Source organism: Rattus norvegicus, chromosome 5, assembly GCF_021556685.1.
Source record: "Rattus norvegicus strain SHRSP/BbbUtx chromosome 5, alternate assembly SHRSP_T2T, whole genome shotgun sequence".
In the NCBI taxonomy this organism is placed as follows: domain Eukaryota; kingdom Metazoa; phylum Chordata; class Mammalia; order Rodentia; family Muridae; genus Rattus; species Rattus norvegicus.
Genome location: NC_141538.1, coordinates 140,509,830 through 140,526,918, shown reverse-complemented (window position 1 = coordinate 140,526,918; position 17,089 = coordinate 140,509,830). Strand labels below are relative to the sequence as shown.

The 17,089-nt window shown below is 45.1% G+C and overlaps 1 protein-coding gene across 1 annotated transcript; it reads left to right on the top strand.

Moving 5' to 3' along the window:
• Positions 1–4,095: 4,095 nt before the first annotated feature.
• Exo5 (exonuclease 5) lies at positions 4,096–7,395 on the top strand. Its single transcript, NM_001107973.1, is given in 2 exon segments — positions 4,096–4,615; positions 5,916–7,395. A coding segment is annotated over 1 exon segment (1,122 nt). The 5' UTR covers positions 4,096–4,615; positions 5,916–5,930; the 3' UTR covers positions 7,053–7,395.
• Positions 7,396–17,089: the final 9,694 nt, after the last annotated feature.

The window sequence follows — 17,089 nt, the reverse complement described above, 5'->3', positions numbered from 1 at the left end:
GTAGGAGAACTGTCCTCACAAGCTGTCCTCTGAGCTCCGTGTGCCCACACCGACTATCTAATTTTAAAATATTACCCATGTACTTTACTAAAGTCACAGTTCTGAGTATCTTTTCTCCAAACTTCTTATACCAGCTTTCTAAATACCTCTAAATACCTGTGCTTTTTTAAAGAATTAATTTACAATACCGAGTTAAATTGAGGGCATCATGCATTATTCCCAAGTCCTTCCACTGAACAACATCAACTTTTTTTTTTCTTTTTTTGAAACAGAGTCTCATTCTTCCCCCCAAGTCTGGCCTCGGAATTACTGTGAGGTCAAGGATGGCCTTAAACTTAGGATCCTCTTGCCTCTAAACTCTCAAGGTCGGGGATTACAAACTTGGGCCACCATACCTTGTTTATGCAGTGCTGGGGGCTGTGCTCAGAGCCCTGTGTATGCTAGGCAAGCATCCTACCGACTGAGCTACATCCTCAACAACCTCCCCCGTCCCCTTGACACCTTGAATCCAGTGTGGAGACTGGATTCACTAAGTTGTCCAGGCTGGACCTGAACTCATGATGCTTCCACTTCAATATTCTGAGTAGCTGAGATTATAGGTTTATGCCATGAAGCTCTGTTCAAACACTGCTGAGTATAGCCAGTTTGCCCCAGGAGGTCTTCTGTTATGTTTGTAGAGATGTTCAAACTTGATATTGCAATATGAAATTCATGCTCACAAGCCCTGCAGCTGGGGCTGGAGAGATGGCTCAGCCATTGAGAATATTTACTGCTCCTGCAGAGGACCTTAGGCCATTCACAACTGCATATAACTCCAGTTCCAAGGGGTATCCAATACCGGTTGCCTTTATAAGTACTGCACTTAAATTCATAAACCCAGAATGTATGCCTTCGCTCGCTCTCTCTCTCTCTCTCTCTCTCTCTCTCTCTCTCTCTCTCTCTCTCTCTCTCTCTCTCACACACACACACACACACACACACACACACAATTTTTTAAAAGCTTTAAAGACTCCTGCAGTTGAGTTTAGAAAATCTCAACAACAATTTTGCGTTGGGCTCAGTTCATCACTATTCTGGAGTGAATGCACCCCTTAAACTGCAAATTGGGCATTTGCTAGAGCCTGTCCCTTGGCTTGGTCAGTTGCCAGTGCCTGCTGGGTCACCGTGTACCACTTCTCCCTCTGCTGGCGACAGACATGTTTTTCCCCATGACTGTCTGTTAGCAGATTCTCTTCTGTGGCCTTACGCTTGATTCAGCTGCTCTTACTGACATTATACACTTCTCCAATTTCCATCTCCATCTTAGAAGTCTCTCTTGAGCTCCAAAATGTGATCGATGTGGATATTGATTATTCTATAATTACTTTGAACTTGACATGTTGAAAACTTACTGTCTCTACAGTAGAGTCTGCATTTCTAAGTCAGAAAGGTGCACCACCGTCAATCCAACTCTGCAGCTGAAACTTGTTCTCCTCACCTGTTATCTCCCTCAATTAGTTGTAATTGGGGCCGTTCTAGGACAGCCCCAGTTCACCTCCTTTCTGTGCCAGGGCGAGCCTCCATCAGGCTCTTAGCACTTCCTCATTGCTCTGATCGTCTGCTGAGCTTCCTCTGGCAGAGATTGGCAACCGGAATTGGATAGGCATTTTATCTTCTTTGGTGGCTCAAATATTGGCCAGATTAGACCAGATTAAAAGTAGATAAAGGCAGGTTTATTAGGAGGCAGCCCTCAGGTGGGTTCACCGGTCTCAGAGGTAGAGGTCAGTGAAGTTACACATCCAGGCTAAAGCAAGGGGATTTTATAGAATTGGGTCGAGAAATGGTGATGGGCCAGCTAGGAGCTGGGATGGTGTCCATACATGGTCATCCTGGGTGGGCACTCTTGGGTGGGTTGCCAGAGACAGGGAGACAAGGAGTGATGACTTGTCAGCCCAGCGTTTTCTCCGAGAAGACAGGGCAATTTTCTTCTCTGTATGGGTGGGGTTGTGGGAAGGAGGGCAGACGGGGTCTCCCAGCTTGTGCAGTGAAGAGCAGGAGTTCTAGTCTAACAGCAACCCTTTTGGGGGTTGCATATCAGATGTTTACATTGCGATTCATAACAGCAGGAAATTACAGTTATGAATTAGCAATGAAAATAATCTTGTGGTTGAGGGTCACCACAACATGAGGAACTGTATTAAAGGACTGCAGCATTAGGAGGGTGAAGAACCATTAGGAAGGTGAAGGAGAATCTGTACTCCTCTTTAGTCTCCATAGGTAACTACTATGACATTCTAAAACACACCCAATCAAGCTGCATTATTGCTTAAAATCCTTCAGTTTGATTACATGAAGATGAAGATCATTGTGGTGTTTTGAATATGCTTGGCCCAGGGAGTGGCACTAATAGGAGATGTGACCTTGTTAGAGTAGGTGTGGCCTTGTTGAAGGATGTCACTGTGTGTGTGTGTGGGGGGGGTGCTTTTAGACACTCTCCTGGATGCTTTCTGACCAAGATGTAGAATTCTCAACTCCTCCAGCACCATACCTGCCTGGATGCTGCCATGTTTCCCACCATGATAATGGACTGAACCTCTGAATCCATAAGCCAGCTTCAATGAAACGTTGTCCTTTATAAGAGTTGCCTTGGTCATGGTATCTCTTCACAGCAATGGAAATTCTAAGACAATTGTCTTGAGTGCAGAACCATCAATACTATTTCTACCCAAATATACTTTGATTTTGTCATAAAGATTTTATGGTCCCCAAATATCCAATCTTAGTACTGGATTGTCTTAGGGCCTAACACTAGATAGACTCTAGTAGGATTAAGAGGCTAGGCTCAGCCACTCACCTTAAATATGCCCTTAATGAAAGGAAGGGGATTTATTCAATGAGACCACGTTGGAAAGAGGAACAAACACAGAGGTCTAACGATTTCCAAGACTGACCATCTTTGGGGTCCTGGTTTGGGGCAAGAGGGCTGTCCAACTAAGCTGGTCAGGTCAAGAACGATCCTGTCCTTGTGTCTCAGTTTGTGTCTTCTGCAGAGTGGTTTGACAAGCTGTAAGGATCCTGTGAAGTCTCTTCCTGGGAGACAGGTCCTGCTCTGACTAGTCCTGGGAAAATTCACTTCTCTCAGCCTACTGTTTCCATACTGCCAAAGGGAGGGTCACAGTGTCTCTCTTTTGTGTTCGCTCCCACCGAGATTGAGGATGGTATTTCGTGGGTTTTAGTCCCCTTTTGTGCAATTTCCTCTTTTTTTTTTCTACCCAAGTTCCTTGTTTGGCATCTGCTCACCCTCCCCCAGATATAACAGACTTTATAAAACCCTGATTCTGGCGAACCCTTTAAATTGTTGACTGAATTTACTGAATGAACCTAACAGCTAAGCTTTATCCTTCTAGACTTTAGATTCAAGCCTAAAATTCCAGTGCTGAGATTTTTGGCATGGGACACCCTAGGCTGGGAAGTATTTTTCAAAGGCCCAGAGGTTAAGAGCACTAGCAGCTCTTGCAGAGGACCTGAGTTTGTTTCTCTGCGAACACGTGGTCTCAGCCCTTCGTAACTCCGAGGCCCTCTTCTGGCTTCTACGTGCACCAAGCAGGCTTGTACCACAGACATACACGCAGGAAAAACATTTATACGCATAAATACAAACATTAAAAAAAATCTTTAAAGAGAAAGGATCTGGGTATAGGAGCACAATGGCTGTAATTCCAGCACCGAAAAAGCAGAAGCAGGCGAATCCCAAATTGGAGGCCAATAAAAAGGACGAAGGAAAATAAAAAGGGGCGCTGACAACTGCCCGCGTCTTTGAAGCTTGAGTCCCCTAAGCTGGGAAGCCAGGGTCCAAGGGTGTCAGAGGCCAGCTGCACTGGGAACCGGGAGGTGACCACCAAGACCTCCCTCTCTCCGGGCAGGTGGTCGTAAGAGACCGGGACGGTGACAGCTACAACCTTCCAGGCTGAATACACTAGACGCTGGTGCATAAGGAAATATAGCAGACTGTAGATGCTCACTCAGCCCAAGTCTCGCGAGAACTAGGGGCCTCCGGCACGGGGTGGGGGAGGGGAGGTGAAAGGGGGCGGTCCTCCAATCGCTGCGGGGAATTCTGGGGTGAAGGGCTAAGGGGCCGCCCCTTCCAGGCACGCCCCTCCTTCCTGGTTCTTGCTGTGTATTTTGGGCTGGGCACCACCCGAGACTGAGTCTTCGCGCGTGGGTACACCATGGGGACAGGAGCTGGGAGCTGAGTGGGAAGCACAGGTCTGCCTGCGTGGAAGGCCTGTAACGAGTCAGGACGCAGAGGATGAAGGCAGTGGCAGGCAGACGGAAGCTATCAGCGAGGCAGGGTCTCCGACCTCAGGCTGCGGCTGGGAACCTGGAGGGCAGAACTGACCGCCTGGAGACCTTACCCTGGAGAGGCCATTGTTAGGAGAATTTATGACAGGCGAGCTGTTCTTGCAGCGTGACTCAAGTGGAAATACCATAATGTGAGGGAGTGGTCAGGTGAAAAGGACACAAGTCCACATTCCATCATAGCAAGGTCCCAAGTACCTACGCATCTCCCCTCGGCTCGCTTTGCCATTTTAATTCATGCTCTTCCCTGCGAGGAGGGAAATCAACTAAGGCCCAGGTGAGTACCGAGTTACCTCTCTCGTAAAGTTACCATTTGTCAAGCAAATAGATGCATAATAGACCCGTCCGTCATTTCCTTTGGAAGGAGAAGGAAAACCACATTTAGTGTGTGTTAATATCTGTACTGTCTTAGCTCTGGAGGCATGGGAGGATTAGTTTACATTTTAAAGATGTAAGTATCATCAGTATCATCAGAAAATTTTGAAATATGCCCAAGATTATTCAAGAAACAAGTAGCATACCAGCAAATTCTACTGGACTTTTCAAGATTAAATTCAAAATCTGTATGTGCAGGACCCCTAGACTCTTGACACTGACCTGTATTTTCTGAACATCTCATTCTTTTTCACCTAATAATTTTTAGCTTTATCTGTGCACTTTAAAAACATATATTCATATATAAAATATTTTCTATGGATAATACTAGATATTTATAAATCTTTAACAAGTCAGAGGTCTGCCAGGCAGTGGTGGTATATGCCTTTAATCCAGCAGCAACAGGCAGATCTTTTAGTTTGAGATTGAATTCCAGGACAGCCAGGGTTACCTGTCTTAACAACCCCAACCCCCAAAAGTCAGAAGTCCAAAAAGAAAGTTTTATAAGATGGATGATGTAGTAGCTTTATGATTAATCTCTGGTATATCTAAAAGCACTGGGCCAGGCAGCGGGTAAAGTCATAATGTGTCAAGAGTCCATTACATCATCCTTTCTAAACTTTTGGTTTTAGCAGCATAAGAGTGTCTAGGCTATGCATTTGAGTCTAACTTTTACATCAGTGTGAACTGTTGTCTTCTTTTTTCATGAATGTGAAGCTCTTTTCTGTCTCAGTATACTAATTTTTCTATTTTTTAACTGTGCTAGTAGACCTTTTTTCATTCACAATATTTTAGTGGCAGGTCCACAAATAAAACAAAATACTTACTCTCTTAACAAAATTCTGCTGGGCTACAGTTACAGCCCAGCAGCACGCCACTTAATTAGTGTGTACAGTGACCAGCATTCTCCCTCTGGGAGTGAAAAGAAAAATCGACTCGGATTCTCATCCGAGACAAACACAAAGACTCCTTTTGTAAAGTGTACCTGTGTGTAACTCATTGATATTACTAATTAGTTATAAATGAATCGACTTCTTGGGGATAAGGATATGGTTCAGAGTAGAGCACTCGCCTAGCATACGTAAGGCCCTGGATTCAGTTCTCAGTATTGAAATGAATGAATGAACCAACCAGTCAGCCAATATGATTCTTTTTATCTCAGGAATTTGTAAGTCTTTGACAATGTTTGGTGTGTTCTATAGGTCCCTACTTGTTCCATGGCTGAGACCGGGGAAGAGGAGACAGCATCAGCAGAAGCCTCAGGGTTCTCAGACATAAGTGACTCCGAGTTAGTAGAGTTTCTGGACCTGGAAGATGCCAAAGAATCAGCTGTTTCACTTAGCAAGCCTGGCCCTTCTTCTGAACTCCCTGGGAAGGATGACAAACCTGTAAGCTTGCAGAACTGTAAAAGGGGATTGGATGTCCTGTCACCCATGGATAGATTCCACTTGAAGTATTTATATGTCACTGACCTGTGTACTCAGGACTGGTGTGAGTTGCAGATGGTGTATGGGAAGGAACTTCCTGGTTCTTTGACACCTGAGAAGGCAGCTGTTTTGGACATTGGTGCTAGCATCCACCTAGCAAAAGAACTAGAACTTCATGACCTTGTGACAGTCCCCACCACCACTAAAGAAGATGCTTGGGCAGTTAAGTTTCTGAACATACTATCAATGGTTCCTACCCTACAGTCAGAAGGGCGCATCAGAGAGTTTCCAGTGTTTGGGGAAGTGGAGGGAATCTTTCTTGTTGGAGTGATTGATGAGTTGCACTACACATCCAAGGGGGAACTGGAGCTGGCTGAACTCAAGACACGAAGGCGCCCTGTGCTCCCCCTGTCAGCTCAGAAAAAGAAAGACTATTTTCAAGTTAGTCTATACAAATATATCTTTGATGCCATGGTACAAGGGAAGGTGACTCCTGCTAGTCTAATCCACCACACTAAATTGTGTGTAGACAAGCCACTGGGGCCTTCAGTGCTGAGGCATGCCAGGCAAGGAGGTGTGTCTGTAAAATCTCTGGGCGACCTTATGGAACTGGTTTTCTTATCTCTTACACTGTCTGATCTCCCAGCTATTGATACCCTAAAACTTGAGTATGTCCATCAAGAGACTGCCACTACATTGGGCACAGAGATTGTAGCCTTTGAAGAGAAAGAGGTGAAAAGCAAGGTGCGGCATTTTGTGGCCTACTGGATGGGCCGCCGAGACCCTCAAGGCGTTGATGTGGAAGAGGCATGGAAGTGTCGGACCTGTGACTATGTGGACATCTGCGAGTGGAGGAGGAGCAGTGGAATGCTCAGCTCTTTGAGGGAGCCCAAAGCCAAGAAGTTGAAGTGAATGAAGGTACACTTTCAGAGATGTTGATCGTTTCTGTTACAATACACCTCTGTAAGAGGACCAGTCTCTCAGCTTGGTGTTCATGGATAATGTTGATTATTTTTATGTTTACAATCTTGAATAACATTCCAACCCAGGGCCAAGGATAAGGAATGAGTGGAGAGATGTGATGTTAGAGTGACCTTGGAGCTTTGAGATAAATTGCAAAGAAGATGCACATATTGTCTGCAACTAATCACTAATCACTGTCGGCTCAAGGAAGTTCTTTGGATTCTGATAAATCTTTATTTTTTTCTTGATAATTTTTTTTTACATTTTTTACAATAAAAATGAAATGCTATCTAAAAGAGTTGACTTGATTTTTGTGTGCTTGCTGATCTCAGTTCTTTAAAGGTGACCATTACACCATACATAATTGTATAGTACCAAAAGCCTTTACATTCATGTATAAACATTTTAGAAGTAGAGCTAATGGAATAAGCAGACCATGAATTTAAAATAGACATAATAAACATTCTCAAAGAGATTACCCAAGACAAAGTCATACAAGTAAAAATATTAGATGAAAAAGATATGAGATAATAGTATTCACACAGTATATAGTCTAGTAATACCATTCCTCAGCGCATATACATAAACACACATATATCTTGATATATATATATATATACATATATATATATATCAAGGGAAATGCATGTGTATGCAAGAGGAACTAAGAAAAATGTATACTTTCACAAATAGAAAAACCTACAAACTGTCCAGATGCCCATCATCAGGTGAGTGAAATGATATAACAACCAAAGCATTGGCCACAATAACACAACATTCATGAATCTTAGCAACACATTAGGTGAAAAGGTTAAGTCTGAAAAGTTGTATGCAGCAGGACATCCGTTTTCATAAAGTGAAAAAACAAACATTCTAAGGGAAACGTAGGGGAGAGTTAGATTATAAGCCTGTCAGGTAAAGGCCCTAGTCCATCTAGAAGGCCTGATCTCACAGTCAGAAGACTTGAGACCTCATCCCCTCCTACAGCAGACAGGCCACTGCGGGAAGGATGAAAACACAGGCTGGGCTGAGGAGAGCAAACCCTCAAAGGAGAACTGGCTATGCTTCTCTACCATCCCTGACATTAAATTACGGTCTGGCCCCAGATGAATCCAAACTGCATAGTCACTATTGCAAAGACATACATTACCTTATAACTCTCATCCGATTGGAAGACATTATAAACATGAGTTTCATTTCTTCATTTACTCCTTGGAAATGCATACATACCTTCCTGTCAGCTGCCTCTGGAAGTCCTGAGGTGGCCAGGTATAAATAAAGAGCCTGCTTTCACCTGGAATTTTCCTCACCCGCCATCTATAGAACCAGCTCTTTCTCCTTGGTGCTGTGGACACCATTTGTCTGTTTAACGGACTCATTTCAGTGTACCAGAAAGCAAAGGAACCCTTATCTTCAAATGTCACCAGAGATGCCAGAGAAACAAACCGGAGGCTATCACCAGGAAATTAAGGACGCGATGAAGACACTGGTGGAGAATTTGTAAAAGTTGGTTGTTGAAGTGGAAACTTGTAGCTTCTTTGGAAAGTTAGTCATGATCGTTGGCTGGGGCGCACAGGTGAAAAGATGTCTTACTAAAGCAAACTCTTGAAAGGACGCTTAATGAAGGAGTATAAGTATGGCCCCCACAGACAGCGGGAGAGGAGCACTGAGCATTGGTTTGGTTTGCTCAGCCTCACTGTTCTTCGCTAACAACACACACGTACTGGTTCACCTTTCATACAGCATTGTTGGGCTCAACTTGTGGTAACACTGCCAGTGAGAGAAACTCATCGTGAGGTACCTGTGGCAGCTTGCCCCTTCAGCGGCCTCACCTCAGGCCGGTTGGTGAGCCTAACAATCCCTTCAGGATGGAACTACAGCTGCTGGATTGTGCGTAGTGTTGACCTGCCGAAAGGACTAGTCTGTAGCTGCCAGTTCCCGTGTGCTGCCTGCCTGCCTGCCTGCCTAGAGGACTGGTCTACCTGCTCAGTCGTATTTGGTGTTTGTTATGAAACTGAACTGCTGCCAAAGAAGATCGAGCTCACCCCCCAGAGAACTATTGCTGAACAGGTCCACTCCCCCATATCCTAATAACTTTCCTCTTCCACGACCTCTGCTGGGGGGTGGGTTAGAGGAGAGGTTGAACCTTTATTAAAAGTAGGTTGCAAAAAATTTATGCCTACAGTTTGTAACAGTTGGGGCTTTTTCTATGTCCACCTCATTTCCCAAATAATGACATGGAAGCTTATTTATTTATGAACTAATTAATGCCTAGGCCTTAAGCTAGGCTTGTTCCCATCCAGCTCATAATTCACTTATCCTGTTTATACTAATCTAAGTTCTGCCCCATGGCTGGTTACATCTCAGTTTCCTAAGTCTGACTTTTTCTGCGTCTTCGCGCCGAGTCTCCAAGCCTGACTCTTTCTCTGCGTCTTCGTGGCGAGTCTCCACGCCTGACTCTTTCTCTGCGTCTTCGTGGCGAGTCTCCACGCCTGACTCTTTCTCTGTGTCTTCGCGCCGAGTCTCCACGCCTGACTCTTTCTCAGAGTTCCTATCTCTGGTTGTCCCACCAGACAACCTGTCTATTCTGCCTTTTGCTATAGGCCATAGGCTTTTTATTTTACCCAATCCAGGCAGGCAAGGAAGGACAGAGACATCTTCACACAGTGCATTATATAGATCCTACAGTTGATGGGGGAATGAGTTAATCCCTCACCTATATAGTGGAAAGAGAGAGCCAATGTCCTCTGATCTCCACACACAGCAAATGGATGTAATTTAAAAAAAAAAAAAAAAGGATTAACCACTACAGTCAGGGCTAAAATAGGTTACTTTGGAGTTAGGGCGATGGTTCATTTTGTCAAGTGCCCGCTGTGTAATCATAAGAACCTGAGTTCAGTCCCTCACACTCACTGAAAAGCAGGTCCAGCAGGCAGGAGGCTTCCGAGCACTGAGTGCGTAGACACAGACAGATCCCTGAAGCTCGTCAGTCAGCCTAGCTGAATTGTTAAGCACTGGGGTCAGAGAGAGACCCTGTCAAAAAGTAAAGAAAGCAATAGAGAAAGACATCTGATATTAACCTCTGACCTCTTCACACATGGAGAAAGACATCTGATATTAACCTCTGACCTCTTCACACATGGAAGCACACACACACGCACGCACGCACACACACACACACACACGCACGCACGCACGCACGCACGCACGCACGCGCGCAGGCAAACACACACATGAAAAGAAAATTGACAGGAAAGTTGATTTTTTTCACGAAGTTCATAATGCTATGGTACCAATTTGTATTTGATTTTGCTAGTTTTGGGAAAAGAATGCCCAATTGTATTAATCATGGTTCTCTTGAGTAGCGGAACTTATAGATGAATCTCTCTCTCTCTCTCTTTCTCTCTCTCTCTCTCTCTCTCTCTCTCTCTCTCTCTCTCTCCACACACACACACACACACACACACACACATTTGAATTACTTTCAGGCCATGGTCCAGCTAACCCAACACTGCCTACGTGCAGAAGGTCCAAGGAGTTGCTCAGTGCACAGTGCTGGCTGTCTCCGCTGGTCTTCAGTAAACGCTGGAGTCCTGAAGAAGTCCATTCTTTGCTGGTGAAGGAATGGATAGACTGGCTAGCACGGTGAGAGCCGTCAGACAAAGAACAAAAGTTTCCTTCTATGTCCTTAGGCAGAGGGTGTGGTCCAGAACAGAGGTCTTTTCACCTCAAAAGATTTGGATTAGAAATGAGTCTTCCCATTTCATATTAAGCAAAAAATTCTTCACAGGCGTGCCCTCCACTTTTGGGTTTTGTTTCCAGATGTAGTCAAACTGACAGCTAAGAATAACCATCACACCAATCAATGGAATCAGCAGCCTTCTCTGAGAGGGTGAGGAGTAACAGAGCCAAAGGTGTGAATTCTATAGATCCTACTAGATTTTTCTAGCCCTATATGTGAAAACTTTCTTTGAGGGTTTGTATAGGGAATTTCATTTCTCCCTCCTTCCTTATCCCCTTCTCCATATATGTTTTTAGTATGTGAGTATGTTTGTATATACACGTGTGAACATGCACACATACTCATTTAGTGGGACATTTCATATGATTTGGCCTTTCACAGGTTTTGAGTGTGAATCAAGTACTCAGTAAGCAGCAGCAGGCAGATCTGTCCCTCCAAGTTCAAGCCAGCCTAGTCTGCATAGTGAGTTCCACAATATCCAGGGCTATGTAGAGGTAAACTGTCACCAAAACACAAACAAAAAACCAAACAAACAAAAAAAAGTAAAGCAGTGAATAAATTAGGCACTAACTTTTGGCAGCACCGGACCCCAAACTTCTTTTGGAGATCCATAGTCTTGATATTTCTACCTCTGAAATAGAGGAGGAGGAGGAGGAGGAGGAGGAGGAGGAGGAGGAGGAGGAGGAGGAGGAGGAGGAGGAGGAGGAGGAGGAGGAGGAGGAGGAAGAAGAAGAGGAGGAGGAGGAGGAAGAAGAGGAGGAGGAGGAGGAGGAGGAGGAAGAGGAGGAGGAGGAGGAGGAGGAGGAGGAAGAGGGGAAGGGTTCTCTTTTTCCCAGAAGTGACCTTATTTTTTTATGTTTTGTAGACTCCTTAAATGGTGTTTTGATCCTTGAAATTCAGTAAGTTCACTAAATACACAGACACGATCATCTCTTTCAGCAAGTCCACATGAAGGTGGTGGGAAGCTTCACTGTGGTGTGACAGGTCTCTCAGATTAAGCACATATTTATATGATGTCAGACCATCTAGATCTGTTATTGGCAAGGTGATGGGTTTTTCTCATAATTTCACTAAGCTCCTTTTCTCTTAATTAAGGTAGAAGTCTCCTAGTTGATCTTTTTTAAGTTAAAATGTTAAAATTCCATTGTTTTAAACACTTAGCTTGTAGGAGCACTGGGGTATGCACACATGCAAGCATGCCTAGGTCAGGAGCATTGGTGAGAGTTGCTTCTCTCCTACCTGTGAGTTGCAGAGATCAGGCTCAGGCTAACAGGCTAGATGACAAGCGCTTTACCCAGCGAGCCACCCTGTAAGCCCTCAAATTGACCTAGTCTTCTCTATTCTCCAGTCCACCACCTGCAGCTTTCATTGAGATTTTTTACTGCACACTTTCATCCTTGGAAGCCTTTCTCATTCTCTGAGCTCCCCCATCTCTGGACAGGGAAGAGACTCGGACCGTGCTGTGTGGTAAGGGTTTCCATCTGAGCCAGATCTTCACTCTCTGCAGCAAAACCACACAGGAAAGAAACTTCTGATGTGTGAGGAGTGCGGCCAGGGCTCCAGGTAGAGTTCCAGTATCCACACTGGCAGCGTCTACAGAAACCTGTGTGCAACTGGTAGCCGAGGCTTCAGTTACAACGTCAACTTGGAGCTCACACTGAGAAACTGTGCCATCGGAGTTCTAACCCAACCATTCGTCAGAGTCCACACAAGAGAGAAATGGTGGCAAGGCGCTAAGTGCAGCAAGGACTTTAGTCAGAACAGATCTGCACACGCATCAGAGTCCTCATCAGAGAAGTTGTCTGAAGGGAAGCTGTTGAAACGCAGGCCTCCGCTCTCATTACCAAGGTCACGCGAGAGAGGCTTCAGGTATGAGGTGGTGCGCGGGGCTGCTCTCTGCACCAGGCTCTGCAGTCCCAGAGGTGGAGCTGCAGAGACTCCATAATGTCCTGTGAGGTAAGTAGTGCGGTTAAAGCAGGGCTCCGAGTCTCTCAAAGAATTTACACAGAAAAAAACCCATCGCATGCCACAGTGGAGGAACCTCTGTGCTCACCGCAGTCCACACAGAATGGAACGCTCATCACTTCCATCTATTCTACATGTGAGGGAAAAACCGATGAAGGCTGTGGTAGGGACTCAGTTGGACCACTCGGCACCGTCGGCACCTCCCAGACACTGCGCTCTGTGTCACCTGGCTCTGCGTGCTTTGTCCAGTGTACTACGGTATCTCTTTGCTGAGTGAGAATCTGGGCGACAGAACGGCTATCGCTGTAGTGTGTGTGCTGAGGTCTGCACAGATCACGCTCTGAAAATGTTCTATGTGTATCTATGTGTGCACATGTCAGTCTATGCGGAGGTCAGAACTATCTGAGGGAGCCAGTTCTCTCCTTCCACCTTGTGGGTTCCAGGGACTGAACTCAGGTCATCAGGCTTGGCAGCAAGGCACAAGGGGTGGGGCCCTCTCCTATAGCGGGACTATCTTGGTCCTGCCAGTGATAGCTTAGACCTGTATTTTCAATTTCTAATACTAGCTTATTGATTTGAATATTTACCTCTGACCAAAGTTAATTCTATTTTTAAAAATTTTCTATTTATTTAATGTATGAGGAGTCTGCCGCACATACATCTGGTCATGCTATTCTTTAGCACAGTAAGGCTCCTCTCATGCAGGGGTGATCCAGGATGAAATCTGTGCCCTGACTGAAATCATTACTGCACAACAGATGATTGTAAGAGATTTCAAAGTGTGGGACCAGCAAGACTGCTCAGTGGGTGACAGAGCTTGCTGCCTCCCCCAATTCCACCTTCACTAAAATCTCCGAACAAAGAGCTCGGTTCCTCATTCCCGGCTAAGCACTAGCTCTTATTTTTTTTTTTTTAAGATTTATTTATTTTATATATGTGGGTGCACTGTTGCTGTTGGTGTCTTCAGACCACCAGAAGAGGACATCAGAAGAGGGCATCAGATCCCATTACAGATGGTTGTGAGCCACCATGTGGTTGCTGGGAATTGAACTCAGGACCTCTGGAAGAGCAATCGGTGCTCTTAACCGCAGAGCCATCTATCTCTCCAGCTCTAAGTGCTAGCTCTTGACCACACCTGGGCACAAACCCAGTTTATGGCTGACACATCATCACCCATCGCCTACAGTCTATAAAACTTTCCTCTCCTAATCCAAGTACACAACTTCCTCAGGCCAGTTCTTTGGGACTGCTGAGCCTTCCCAGAAGCCCAATAAACCAGCCTTTAACTATTTTTACTCCGGTCTAATCTGGCCTAAATCTGCATCACAGAGGGAAAGCAAATTCCTATCATGCACCACCTCCTACCGAGCGTGCTGTGCCTACCTGTGTAACCTTAGCACCTAAAACACTTGCAGCAGCATCAGAGGTTCAAACTCATCCAGGCTACAGAGAAAGTTTAAGGCCAGGCTGGGGGGACAAAGAACAAAAGCTGGGGGCTGGAAAGGCTACTGAGCAGGGAAAAGGGCTCTTAAAGAGGACCTGAGTTTCGTTCTCAGCATGGGGTGACGACTGACAACCATCAGGAGCTCCAGCTTCAGCGGATCCCATGACCTTACTCTTTTCTGACCTCTGTCTGCATTAGGCTTGTGCAGGATGCACAGACATACATGCGAGCCAAGACACCCATACATATAAAACAAAGAAATCTAAGCAAAATGTTAAAAATAGAAATAACGAAGGCAACCGCGTCTTGACTCTTCATTACTGTGACAGGCTTTCACTGCTGGGCATAAAGTTTATTAACCCCATTTCTATTCAGGGGTATATTTTGTAGTTTTCACTGCTGAAGGCAAGGCCAAATATTTTCATGTTCAATTAAACATACAAATCTCCCCCTGGAGAGATTCTTAGGAACAGAATGCAGTTCAAAAAGTGAATATATCGGGCTGGAGAGATGGCTCAGAGGTTAAGAGCACTGACTGCTCTTCCAGAGGTCCTGAGTTCAATTCCCAGCAACCACATGGTGGCTCACAACCATCTGTAAAGAGATCTGATGCCCTCTTCTGGTGTGTCTGAAGGCAGCTACAGTGTACTCATATAATAAATGAATAAATCTTTAAAAAAAAAAGTGAATATATATATGGCCTTGGTGGATAGTGTCAGGTCCCCTCCACAGGAGCTGTTGTTCGGTTCCTCTCTCCTCCAGCAACGTGAGAATACAAGTTTCTACAGAGCCTTGCTAACAGCAGGTTTTAAACTGTTCATGGTTTTGCTTCCCTGACAGGTAGGAAATGATACCTTGGTATTTCCCCACCAACCCCACCCCCCTTTTTTTCTTCTCAGCTTTTTTTGTTTGGTTGATTGCTTGATCGCTTTTGGCTTTAGGTTTTTGGAGACAGGGTTTCTCTGTGTGGCCTTGGATATCCTGGAACTCACTCTGTAGACCAGGCTGGTTTTGAACTCACAGAGATCCTCCTGCCTCTGACTCCCAAGTATACCACCACCGCCACCCTGCACCCCCCTCCCCCGCCTCTCTCAGAGTCTCACTTTCCCAGGCTGTTCTCCAATTCCTGGGCTGAAGAGTCATGTATATCTGTGTGAGGGTGTTGGATCCCTCTGGAACTGACATTACAGACAGTTGTGAGGTGCCATGTGGGTACTAGAAATTGAACCCAGGTCCTCTGGAAGAATAGCTAGTGAGAGCTCTTAACCACTGAACCATCTCTCCAGCCCCCCATGGCAACTCTTAGAAAAGAGAAGAAAAGAAAAGAAAAGAAAAGAAGAGAAAAGAAAAGAAAAGAAAAGAAAAGAAAGCATTTAACTGGAGCTTGCTTAGTTTCAGAGGTTTATTACCATCATAGCAGGAAGCATGGTGGCACACAGGCACACATGCTGCTGGAGAAGCAGCTGAGAGTTCTACATTTGGATCCGCAGTAACAGGAAGAGGAAGACACTGGGTCTGGCTTGGGCCCTTGAACCTCAAAGCCTGTCCCAATGACACACTCTCTCCAACAAGGCCACACCTCCTAATTCTTTGGAATAGTGCCACTCCTAGATGACCAAGCATTCAAACCTATGAGCCTACTAGGGGTGGGAGGCATTCAAACCACCACAATGACCAAACTATTTTGGAAAGGATGTTACCAAAGCCTTCTGAGGAAGTTTAATTCACAGGAGACAGGCAGTGATGGTGCACATCTTTAATCCCAGCACTAGGGAGGCAGAGCCAGGCTGATCTCTGCGAGATTTGAGATTGAGGCCAGCCTGGTCCACATATCAAGGTTTTAGGCCAACCTGGGCCATACAGTGAGACACTGTCTCAGAGTAGGGGAAAGGGGAGGAGAGAGGAAGAGGGATCTGGATGTGGTGCACACACACAGGAGCCCAGCATTTAGAAGTCTGAAGCAGGGAGACCATGAGGCCAGCTTGGACTAGCCTTGGCTATGCAATAAGTAGCACCCTTTCCTTCCCCCAAAATAATGAGTATAAGGGAAACTAAAATAAATAATCCCTAACCATGTGATCTCAGAAGCTAAGAACAATTATTAACATAGGAGTCATAGGATATAATAAAAAATTAAAAGTAGTACCAGGAAAAATCATAATGTATCCTGATCATGAAAAATATAAATAAAACCATCAAGATGATGTCTGTGAAATGGTAGGAAACCTTTTGACTTTTGAAAAGTTTTGCAACTTCTCTTCAAAGGCAGCAATCCTGAAGAAAAGGCAAGTGTACCAAGACTAACAATGGGAACCAGAGGGATGGCTCTGCAGTGACACTTTAGGAATTTTGGTTCCTTTAAAAAATACAGAAATATTATAAGAATATGTTTTTATTTTAATCCCAGGAATGGGATATGGGGCTACTTCAGACTGTCCACAGCAGCTGTGATTTGTATCGAGTTCTCATAGGGATGTGGTTTTGCCAGCTGCAGATAGTTTCTGTGACTACTTGATGTTTGGAATTCTGAGAACTTTTCAGAGGGTAAATAAATGCTAGGGGCCCTGAGAGGCAGTGTGGGTTGTTGTGGGTTATTGTTGGTCACGGTTTGTTAAGTAGTCATGCATGGAGGAGAAGGAGGAGGAAGAGGGGGAGGAAGAGAAGGAGGAGGGGGAGGAGGGGGGAGGAGGGGGAGGAGGAGGAGGAGGAAGAAGAAGAGGAACAAGAAATTAGATATTCTGAAGGCAGAGAGCAAACTTGCCCAAGGAACTGGATTAGTCTAATGATAGCATTGCCTCCTTTCCAACTCACGACTTTATTCAGAAATCTCTTCCC